This window comes from Bufo bufo, chromosome 3, assembly GCF_905171765.1.
Source record: "Bufo bufo chromosome 3, aBufBuf1.1, whole genome shotgun sequence".
Lineage (NCBI taxonomy): Eukaryota > Metazoa > Chordata > Amphibia > Anura > Bufonidae > Bufo > Bufo bufo.
The window spans coordinates 291,726,176-291,738,498 of NC_053391.1; the positions used below are offsets into that span (position 1 = coordinate 291,726,176).

Below are 12,323 nucleotides of genomic sequence, written 5' to 3' on the forward strand. Positions count from 1 at the left end.
ATACCATTCATATACCATCTTGAGTCCCATTAATCTCCAGTTTGGGCATCTCTATCTCTTGCCCACCAAAATAAATTTTCCTTATCTTTCTGGGACAAAAGTTTGTCTGGTAGGTCCGGCGGAATTTTTAATGAGCCCAAAGAATAACCAATAGAAGAACTCCAGCTCCCTTAAAGGGAGGGGTTCGCCCCCCAGCCCACCGTGTCTATAACAAGAAAGTACTTTAGGGTGGGAAAATTTGTGTGCTGCTGTTAGGACTAAGGGAAAACAAATTATCGTTAGAAATTAACGATTCCCTTACGTCCTACCAGCAGCACAGACGGGGAGATTGCAAGAAGAATCCCCTAGGGAGGGTCCTCATGCCTGGCAGAAGTAAGAACTGTCTGCCCAAAGGCCGAAAACTCTGCTACCTTAGCATCTATTCTATAATGAGAGATGAAGGTTGATTCAGAGCTCCAGGAAGCTGCCTTACAGATCAACTCTAGGGGAGAAGACTTCTCTCCGTGACAGAGGTAGCTACGGCCCTAGTAGAATGGGCCCTCACAAACTCTGGAGGATCTAAGGATTGGGAGGTGAAAGCTTCCCTAATGGCTTCCTTGACCCAGCGACTAATAGTAGTTTTAGACGCCTTACGGCCTTTAGACTTACCGGCAAACAGGATGAAGAGGTTCTCATCTATCCTGAATTCTCTGGATCTATCCACATAGATCTGGAGGCATCTCGATATATCCAGTGGATGTCGGACTGGAACATCAGAGGAGGAGGCGGAGAATAATACAGGTAGAGAGATTACCTGATTGATATTTTGAAAGGTTGGAACTTTAGGTCTAAAATAAGGTAGAAATTTTAGAAGGACCCTATCCTGTAAGAACATGGTGTATGGGTGTAAAGCGGAGAAAGCTTGCAGCTCTGAAATTGTTATGGTTGAGGTTATGGCCAGAAGAATGACCACCTTGAGTGTTAGAAATTTAAAGCTTGCCTCCTCCAAGGGTTCAAAGGGGGGAGATGATAACCCCCTGAGAACTACTGACAAATTCCATTGGGGAACGGGTTTCAGTATTGTAGGCTTCAGTCTTTCCGCTCCCTTAAGGAAGCGTTTGATGAGCGGGTCCCGAGATTATGGCCTGTTGAGACAGGCCGAGATAGCAAAAATTTGGACCTTCAGGGTAGATGGGGAGAGACCTCTGTCTATCCCATCCTGGAGGAATTGTAAGATCTCTGAGAGGGGCGGATCTGCAAACGCCACCTGGTTGGAGTTGCACCAAGAGGTGAAGATCCTCATGATTCGGGAGTAGGCCTTCTTGGTAGACTCTGCTCTGGAATGCGACAAAGTTCTCAGGACCGACTCAGAGAGCCCAACCACTCTGGGAAGGGACTGATCAACCTCCAGGCTGTCAGGTTGAATCTGGGCAGAGATGAGTGTCCCACGACACCAGGGTCTGCTCAGGGGGGAGTCTCCAATATTGTCCCCAACTCATCTGAATGAGCTGGGTAAACCAGGATCTCCTGGGCCAAAATGGTATGATGGCTATTACCGAAGCCTGATCCTGACGGATTTTCATCAATACCCTCGGAATCATGGAAAAAGGAGGGAAGATGTATGCCAGCCTGAACCTCCACGGTATTGTCAGAGCATCTATCGCCAGGGGGTTGTCCTCCCTGTATAGGGAACAGAACCTCTGTACCTTGGCGTTGAACCTGGTTGCCATGAGATCCACCTCTGGCATACCCCATCTGAGGACTAGCTGTTTGAAGGTCTCCGGATGCAGTGACCACTCCATGGTCGGTAAGCCGCAGCATAGGCGGTCCGCGATAATGTTGAGGGAGCCTCGGATGTGAGTGGCAGATTGGTGGGATAGGTTCAGCTCTGCCCACCGCAGAATTACCCCAATCTCTGAAAGAAGGTGTAAAGATCTTGTGCCTCCCTGCTTGTTTATGTAAAGCACGGCAGTCATGTTGTCTGACTGAACTTTCAGTGCTTTGCCCCGAATCTGAGGGGCGAAGTGAAGGAGGGCTAGCCGGATAGCACGCATCTCGCGGAGATTCGAAGAAGGATGCCGCTCCTGAGTAGACAAAGATCCCCGAACCGGGGATCTGTCTAAATGGACGCCCCAGCCTACAAGGGACGTGTCGGTAGTCAATATGAGCCAAACTGGTTGGGTCATAGACTTCCCTGCTGGTAGATGGAACCACCACCTGATGGAATTCCGGGTTTGGATGGATAGGGAGCACAGGGAATCTAGCCCCGCAGGGCTGCCGTTCCATTTGTTTAAGACCTCCGACTGAAGAGGTCGGAGGTGCCATAAAGCCCAAGGGACTGCATCCGCAGCCGCTGACATGAGCCCCAACATCTTCATGAGAGTCCGTATGGAGACTCGTCGTGGTACGTAAAGGAACCTTGCCAGGTCCTGAATCCGCGCTCTTCTTTCTGGCGTCAACTGGAGGGACATCTCCAGAGAGTAGATTACGAATCCTAGATAATGGATAGAAGTTAAAGGGCTCATGTTCGACTTCTGCCAGTTGATAATCCAGCCTAGCCGGAGCAGAAAGGAAATTGCGACACAAAGATGATGGGAGAGTAAAGGGAAGAGGCAAGAAGAAGCCAATCGTCCAGGTAAGGAACAATGGTCGGACCCTGGAGTCTCAGAGCTGCCACCACCGATACTACCACTTTGGTGAAGATAAGGGGGGCAGCTGAGATTCCGAAGGGAAGGGTGGCAAATTGAAAATGCCTGCGCACTCCTGAAATCTGGACCGCGATCCTGAGAAATTTCCGGGAGGAAGGATGGATCGGGATGTGGAGGTAAGCATCCTTGAGGTCCAGAGTAGCCATCACGTCCCCAGGGCTGAGGAGGGGGCTGACTGACCTTATGGTTTCCATGCGGAACCTGGTTTTCCTTACGAAGCGGTTGAGGAATCTCAAATCTATGATCATCCGGAGATCTCCTGTCTTTTTGGGTACGAGAAATACTGGAGAATAAATCCCTAGACCCCTCTCCCCTGCCGGTACCCCCTCCAGGGCTCCCTTGGAAAGGTAGTCCTGGATATAGGACTCTATGATCCCTTGTCTGGCCGGGAAAAAATTGCGCGTAGCAATAAATCTTTCTGGGGGGAGAGAAACAAGGTCTATTAGATAGCCCGTAGTTACTATACTTTGGACCCAGGGATCTGAGATTTCCTGGGCCCATACGTGTTGGAAAAGAGAAAGGTGAGGGAGGGGTACGGGAAAATCTAGAGGCGTAACGACAGGGGTAGCAGGGTTTATCCAAGAGCCTCTGGGAGGCCCATAGTCAGGAGGGTTTTGCCTCCCTGGTGGGTTTACGGGAGCGTCTAGAGAACTTTCTAGATGGCCCTCCCCATTCTCTACGTCCAGCCTGCTGTCCGGGTCGGCCCCCGCGAGCTTGTCTACCCCTGCCCCGAAAGGGCTGTTGGGGGAGACTCTTCCCCTTTTTATCTGAGAGACCCTCCATGATGGTGTCTAACTCTCAACCGAATAGACGGTTCGGTTCGAAGGGAAGCCCACAGAGGTTATACTTGGATGCGTTGTCCGCATTCCAGGGCTTTAGCCACAGAGGTCTCCTAGCAGCAGACGCTAGAGCCATTGTTTTGGCCGCCAATTTCAGCTGGGATGTGTCACACAGGAAATCCATGGCCAGATTGACGGATTTGAAGGCGGCGAGGATATCGTCCCGAGAGACACTTTGGTCGACATCCGTCTGGATCTGATTCAATCTAGAAAGAAGAGACCTCTGTGGCTGCAATGGATGTCGAGGCAGAGGCTGCGGCCGCCGAGTAGCCCCTTTTTAGGGTACCTTCTGCCCTCCTATCTAGAGGGTCCTGCAGACTAGACCCATCGTCTGCAGGAACCAAAGTGCGCCTGGACAATTTGGCTATCGCCATGTCCACCTTAGGAATGGAACCCCATGATTCCACTAAGGGTTTAGCCATCGGAAACATTAACTTAAATTTCCGGGTAAGGACTGGACCTTTCTCCGCCTTTTTCCATTCTGTGCGCATCACAGAAAGAAGGGTCTCATCTGCCTTAAAGACCCGCTGGGTCCGGCAGGCGGGATCGGAAGACTCCCCTACGTCAACATCATGGTCCCCCGACCTGATGGACTTTAGTAGCTTCTGTGTCTTTTTGGGTGGAAAGAAACATGAAGTTGACTCCTCCTCATCAGAGGATGATGACCCCACAGAAAGGGGCATAGGTCTGTCAGTGGAAGCGACAACCTCCATCAGAGTCTGAGAGGGAACCGGTAACCTCTCATTTAGCAGGCGTACGACACCCTTGATGGAGTCGTCTACGTAAGTTTTAGCTCACTGGTACATGTCCTGCATAGTAGGTTCTGTAGCAGTGCCGGAACGGCAGCTGTCGTACCTGGAAAAAGGGCAACTGTCGTCAAGAGGCGTGTTGCAATCGTAACAGGCCAAGTGTTTCCTCTTGGCCGCTGACTTCCGTTGCTGGTCTGACTCTCTGGGAGAAGCCATAGCTGAAACGAAAGAAGAAAATTAAAAGCATCCCTAAAAACGAAGGGAGAAACAAACATTAGTTAGCGGCACGAACCAGAGGAGCAAAGTCAAGCACTATGATAGAGCTGAATAGAATTCGGATGATAGCAAAATATCTCACTGAACGCAGGAGACTCTGGAGCTAGCTTGTTAAAGCAGCGCAACCAGAGACAGATTGAAGCTATCATGGAGCTTAAGTAGGGAATAGCTCTCCCCAGGAGTCATTGTAAAGCTATTTGCTTAAAACCTTACTATGGTAAAGAAAGACATTTAATTTGCCTCTACATGGCCCACCCCTCCTGTGGGAACAAAAACCTCCGGCTGTCAGACTAATTTGCTTTAAGCAAAGAGAGAAAAAATCGAGATCAGCCGAAAGACCGGAAGTGACGCCGCCAGCAACCACGCGTCGCTTCCGGTCATGGCGGCGCCCATACCACACCGGATCGGAACGAGCCGATGCATCCAGGAGGGGAGCCTAATGTCACCAGAGGAACACCGCCCCCAGGTAACGCTGACATAGCAGCTGAATGGGGGAGAAGGAAAAAGAAAAAAAGAAGCGCAGAGAAAAGCAACAAGAAGAGACCAAAAAAAACATAGTGGTAATGGTCTCCAAATCCCAGAGAGGGAGAGCTTCGCCAGTCCACCTGTCCAAAGGACAGAAAAAAACACGGTGGGCTGGGGGGTGAACCCCTCCCTTTAAGGGAGCTGGAGTTCTTCTATTGGTTATTCTTTGGGCTCATTAAAAATTCTGCCGGTCCTACCAGTCCACGGGGGGCAGTTAACCCCATCTGTGCTGCTGGTAGGACGTAAGGGAATATTCATTTTCATTGCATCCTCAATGGTCAGTCATTACTTTCATCACCAAACTACCTTTTAGGTTATGAGAGCAAAAATCTCACAATGATGGCGTGTTGCCATGTACAAACATCTCAAGACTGGCCTCTTACTGAAAACTGTTTCCAACCATGGCAAATGCCAGGTGCTGCTCCCACTCATATATTTTATAGCTTGCCACTGAAGCAGTCATTTCTTCCATCAGCCAAAGACTGCAAACCTTTTCAGCTCACTCCTTTTTTGAGGTCTCTTCACAGCTCCCTGTACAACAGTCTGATTTCTAGCTAACCGCAGTTTGTTCTTTCGATCACCTACACCATTCATGCTGCCACATGCTCCTGCCATCCACAATGCTGAAAATTTGCTGCACTCAAATCTACATAATTTATGCCATGTGGGAACATACCTTAAGAAAGCAAGCTGGTGGAGGCCTTTTTCAGTAGGGTAACACTCCCTGCCAAACCACAAAAAATTTATGTGAGGAATATGACCAAGGCTCCGAATCAACCAGATTTGAATCCAACTGAGCATCTGTGGAACATGCTGGACTAACTAATGGGAGGGAAGGGATGCAAATGAGCTCTTAACAAGCTCTGCCTCTAATGCCACCAGATGTAAAAGGCAGCTATCCCATAAGTCAGTGTTCAGCTCTTAAAATAAGCCTTGAGACATGACTTGGATATTAAATAGGTCAGCACCTCATCTGCAGACAGCTGTTTTGGGGTGTTTGCCCCTCATCAGTGCAGAGCAGAGAGTACTGGCTCAACTGGGTGAGATTGTCCGGGTAAGGGGGGGACTAACTAATGAGTCATGTGCAGGAGACCTTAAAGAGAGCCCGGACCTGAATACAGAGTTGCAGACACTACTCATGTGGCACTATATCTCATCCCCTAAGATTAACACAGGGCCAGCAGTAATTGGAATCTTTTGTGGATCAAAAGCAGCGGATCCTGATAAACATTGACTAAAGAACAGAGGAAAATTAAGTGTGTGTGTGTGTGTGTGTGTATGGAGGGGATATTTAGTACCTCCCGGATTCATCTCCCCGATTCATCAGACCCATCAAACCTTATGTCACTAGTACATTTGTAGATGGCAGACAGCAATCCCCCTTATCTCAATGGATTATTCATCAGTTGTACTGTCAGTGCTATGTGGTCACCAAATGGGCAGCCAGTGGTGCCCAATTAAAGGAGATTTATCAAACTGACGAGAATAATGTTTTTTGTGTTGATTGCAGTGATAAAAATGTAGAATGCACATTGAAGGTATCCACACTGTAAAGAAATGGAAGGAGTTACATGCAAAACAATCTATGTTACTGAGGTTTACAAAGATAGACAGCCAGTTAGTATATACAAATCTATATCCTTAGCTTTTGCAGATAGCTGGACTTTTCTCATTCTGGCAGGGTAGCTTGGTCAAGAAGTGGGGGATATTTTGCAGTATAGCTGTGTGGCCGAGCAAGAACCAGATTGGAGAAGAGGTCAGGAAGTGAGGTACAGTAAGCTAACCTGGCAGGATTAGTCTTCTCAGTCTGCTTCCCCCCCCCCCCCGACTGTCTGTCCAGTAGTGTAAAGACAGGAATAGAGCAAGATGTATATAAACCCCCCCCAGGTCGCCCCACACTGAAGTTTCTACATAGCTGGATGGAAACAAGACACAGGGACAGAACAGAATAAGAGAGCATCCCATCGGTAGAATACTTCTCTGTCTACGTGCTGCAGGTGTCACTACCCAGAGCTTCCCACTCCCCTGAGCGTGCATGCTTGAGGGAGGGCAGGCATGCTTGAGGGAGGGCAGCTCTAGAATGTGGAGGTCCCCCTTCCTGTGCAGTGGTGCAGGCCTTGTACTGTGTACTCCATGTGCCCTCCTTTTAATCTGGCCCTGCTCACGCATCACTTTTTCTTGTCCCCTAGTGTTTGACCCCCTCCTTTCTATAGTGCATTCATCTTGCCAAGTGTTCAGTTGTGGACCTTCAAACGCTGTCTCTCTATTCAAGGATTCAAGTTGCGAATGTCTTATATTAAATAAACTTTATTCAATTTTTTTCCTAGTGCACCCACTCCACTAATTGCAGTGTCTGGAACTACATCAAGCACCCCTGCTGTGACTGATAAATATGCAGTATTCAAAACCCTCAACGTGCAAAGCAATACAGAAACTACCAGTAACTTTACAGGTACATTTCATGCAATTAATCATTTGACTGGATTTATAGTTGCAGTTTTTGATGCAGTGTTTAGAGCTTATGCCAGTAATGGAAGGAAGTTAAAGGATAGAGGAAAGGTGTTTACTTCTTGCTATTCTATAAACGTTTGACTTTGGCTTTTAACATTTAACTGTCATTTCACCTTTAAAAAAGTGTAGAGATAATGATGTTAATAACGTTTGTAATATCTTTTAAAGGCTTTTTCCGAAATGTTAATATTGTTCATCTATGTATCCGACACCTGGCAACCCCACCGATCAGCTGATTGAAAGGAAGTGGTTAAACACAACAAAAAACAATCTAAATGTGGTATGGCTGTAATTGTACTGACCCAGATAATGAACGTAGTAGTCATTCTTACCACATAGAATGCTGTAAAAACAAAACCCATAAAATGGGGAATTGCTTTTTTACCCCTCCAATTTCAACTCCATGCCAGCGCAGCCTTCCCTTGTTTGTTTACCTGCTCGCCGTCGATAGTGCCGAGGTGAGCAGGTGTAATTACAAGCCATCCCATTCATTTCAATGGGACAGCTTGTTCCTATTCAAGTGTATAGGAATGAGCCGTCTAATTGAAATGGGTGGGGTGGCTTGTATTTGCACCTGCTCGCCGCTGCACGGTTGATGGTGAGTTGGTATACAAATAAGAGAAGGTTGCACTCGCATGGAGTTGAAATGAGGAGGGGAGATGCAATTCCGCCGTTTTATAGGTTTTATTTTAACAGCATTCCCTATGTGGTAAGACTGACCACTACGTTCATTATCTGGGTCAGTACAATTACAGCCATACCATATTTATATAGTTTTTGTTGTGTTTCTTTGTGTTCTTTTCATCACCATATTCTGACCCCAATAAATATTTTATAGTTTTGTCAATGGAGCTGTATGAAGGGTCGTCTTTGGCGGGATGAACAGTAGTTTTTATTGATACCATATTTTTTTTTTAATAATGCGCTTATGACAAAATGTTTGAAAGAGGAAGGGAAGATACCAGAATAGAGAGAGGGGTTAAAAATTTAACTTAGGTGGGTAATGACAGCTAGTGAGAGAGACTGGAAGAGGCATGAAGATATAGGGTCAATAGTGCAAGAAGAAGAGAGGATCATAGAGGCTTCTTCTGCAACAGGATTGAATGTAGAAAGTAAACCTGGAGAAGTGCTGTAGAGAGGGGGATCGATGAAGGTGGCTGGCATTTTATGCTGGATGTTTTCACTTTTCTCTTTAAAGTAGAGAGGTCTGTAATAGACACCTGCACTTTTGGACTGTTTTTAATTGGATAGTAAAGAGATGTAAAATAGGTCTGTTGAGCTAAGTAGAGGGCAGAATTATAAATTATAAATGTGTAATAGAGAAATTTTTCTGGTGCATGCCTTTTTTTCCATAAGCGTTCAGCAATCCTGGAGCATCACTGGCGAAAGTAAGTTTGAGGTGTGTATCAGGGTTGCTTTTGTCTGTTTACAGAAACTGAGTGTAGAAGTGTCACTTCATACAAGGTGCTTCTGAGAGTGTCAGTATTCCGTTTTGCAGCCAGATCAAGACACAAGAGGGAGGAGATTGGAGACAATGATAACTGTAGAGTTTAAGTTTGTGAAGGTTAATGGGTTGTAGACATCTGAATGTGTGATAAGTAGGAGTGTGCTAAGATGGATGAGAAGTGGCGATAGTAAAGAAGAAAATGTTGAGGTGAGAGGACGTGAGAGCAGGGTTGAAGTCAGAAACCGAGCAGAGCCTGAAGAAGACCAGGTTGAGTGTCTTACGGTCTGAGAGTTAGAAAGTTGTGAAAGGCCATGAAAGCAGGTTAGAGATAAAAGCTGGGAGGCAGTTGGGGATATAGGGCTGTCTATGGGGATGAAGGAGAGTGGGTGAAATATTCCAAGGGTGTGGACTTTAAAAGATGAGAATATGTTTCTATATAAGTAATGAGTAAGAGCTGGGTGAATGACCTGAAAAGTGCCTTGTGGAGAAAGAAGTATGCTAACTTCACCACCATGTCTGTTCTTAGGTCTGGGAGTATGAAGAAAATGTAAGCCACCATAAGAGAGATCAGCAGGGGAAGCAGATTGTTGAATCCAAGTTTCAATGAGGGCCAGAGAACGTGAAAGAGGTCATGAATGTAGGGGAGTTAGTTGCATACTGACCATAAGTTCCCAAGTTCCAGGGTGCATAGTTGAAGACATACAGTGAAAGTTAATGAGATTAGCAGGATTTCTATGTGTGACTGGGAAGGAGTTAAAATTATAAGAGGGTGGAACAGGGTTAGGAGAGAGATCCCCTAAACTTAGAAGCAAAAGTATAAGGAGAGAGCAAATGGTTCTGGGATTTGTAAAAGTGTTTATTGTCCTACACTCTGGGACATGATGGGTTGAGATGATTCAAGAAGTTGAATAAAGCATGTGAGCTGTACATGGCTGAGGCAGGCAGATAATGGCTAATGTAGATAGAATATAATGAAGGGGTAACAGGACGGTGAGTGTCAAGGAAACAGCACATAATAAAATGAGCATAGATACTAGCGATGAGTGAATTTCCACATATGAAATTCATTCACACTTCGTTTGTTGTTTAAAGGTGAATTGCGTTATGGATTCAGTTATTTATTCAGTCATAATAAAAGTCTATGGGCTACAAAATAGATCTGTTCCGTTTCCGTTATGCAGGGGAGGACTGCATCAGGTTTTCAGATCCTCTACCGAATCTTAAAACCTGAAACCAAAACGCATTTATGAAAGTAGCCGAATACCTGTAGAACACCTAAACAGTTAACAACGTTTGTAAAATCAGTTTTGAATAATTTTAGGGGTATAGTTTCTAAGATGTAAGCCCCATAAAATGACTTCATAACTGAATTGGTCCTATAGAAAGTTAGTTTAGTAAATTTCTTGAAAATGTTAAAAGTTAATTCTAATTTTTTAAGCCTTCTGACATTTACAAAATAATACAAACATAAAGTAAACATATGGTAAATGTTGTACATATGTATTGAGTAAACATGTTTTCAGTAAATTGGCGGTGCTTGTCATTGCAGCCCAGCCCTATTGACTTGAATGAGGCTGAGCTGCAACTAGGCAATGTGATGTACAGGCGATGTACAGTGATATCACTGGAAGGAAGAGGCTGCGCCGCTCAAGGCTTCTTCTAGCAGCTGATTGGAGGAGATCCCCGGTGTTGCCCCTCCCAGCAGATATTTTTTTTCCCCAAAAAACATTTTATTTGATTTTACAAAGTAATATCACAATCAAATAACAATAACCTATACAGGGAGTGCAGAATTATTAGGCAAGTTGTATTTTTGAGGATTAATTTTATTATTGAACAACAACCATGTTCTCAATGAACTCAAAAAACTCATTAATATCAAAGCTGAATATTTTTGGAAGTAGTTTTTAGTTTGTTTTTAGTTTTAGCTATTTTAGGGGGATATCTGTGTGTGCAGGTGACTATTACTGTGCATAATTATTAGGCAACTTAACAAAAAACAAATATATACCCATTTCAATTATTTATTTTTACCAGTGAAACCAATATAACATCTCAACATTCACAAATATACATTTCTGAAATTCAAAAACAAAACAAAAACAAATCAGTGACCAATATAGCCACCTTTCTTTGCAAGGACACTCAAAAGCCTGCCATCCATGGATTCTGTCAGTGTTTGATCTGTTCACCATCAACATTGCGTGCAGCAGCAACCACAGCCTCCCAGACACTGTTCAGAGAGGTGTACTGTTTTCCCTCCTTGTAAATCTCACATTTGATGATGGACCACAGGTTCTCAATGGGGTTCAGATCAGGTGAACAAGGAGGCCATGTCATTAGATTTTCTTCTTTTATACCCTTTCTTGCCAGCCACGCTGTGGAGTACTTGGACGCGTGTGATGGAGCATTGTCCTGCATGAAAATCATGTTTTTCTTGAAGGATGCAGACTTCTTCCTGTACCACTGCTTGAAGAAGGTGTCTTCCAGAAACTGGCAGTAGGACTGGCAGTTGAGCTTGACTCCATCCTCAACCCGAAAAGGCCCCACAAGCTCATCTTTGATGATACCAGCCCAAACCAGTACTCCACCTCCACCTTGCTGGCGTCTGAGTCGGACTGGAGCTCTCTGCCCTTTACCAATCCAGCCACGGGCCCATCCATCTGGCCCATCAAGACTCACTCTCATTTCATCAGTCCATAAAACCTTAGAAAAATCAGTCTTGAGATATTTCTTGGCCCAGTCTTGACGTTTCAGCTTGTGTGTCTTGTTCAGTGGTGGTCGTCTTTCAGCCTTTCTTACCTTGGCCATGTCTCTGAGTATTGCACACCTTGTGCTTTTGGGCACTCCAGTGATGTTGCAGCTCTGAAATATGGCCAAACTGGTGGCAAGTGGCATCTTGGCAGCTGCACGCTTGACTTTTCTCAGTTCATGGGCAGTTATTTTGCGCCTTGGTTTTTCCACACGCTTCTTGCGACCCTGTTGACTATTTTGAATGAAACACTTGATTGTTCGATGATCACGCTTCAGAAGCTTTGCAATTTTAAGAGTGCTGCATCCCTCTGCAAGATATCTCACTATTTTTGACTTTTCTGAGCCTGTCAAGTCCTTCTTTTGACCCATTTTGCCAAAGGAAAGGAAGTTGCCTAATAATTATGCACACCTCATATAGGGTGTTGATGTCATTAGACCACACCTCTTCTCATTACAGAGATGCACATCACCTAATATGCTTAATTGGTAGTAGGCTTTCGAGTCTATACAGCTTGGAGTAAGACAACATGCATAA

At 45.4% G+C, this 12,323-nt stretch overlaps 1 protein-coding gene across 1 annotated transcript in view; it reads left to right on the forward strand.

The window, feature by feature from the left end:
- SYNRG (synergin gamma) overlaps positions 1–12,323 on the forward strand; it is a 303,838-nt gene that overhangs the window by 140,276 nt on the left and 151,239 nt on the right. Inside the window, 1 exon segment of the mRNA XM_040424188.1 lies at positions 7,404–7,528. Within this exon segment, the coding sequence (XP_040280122.1) occupies positions 7,404–7,528 (125 nt within the window).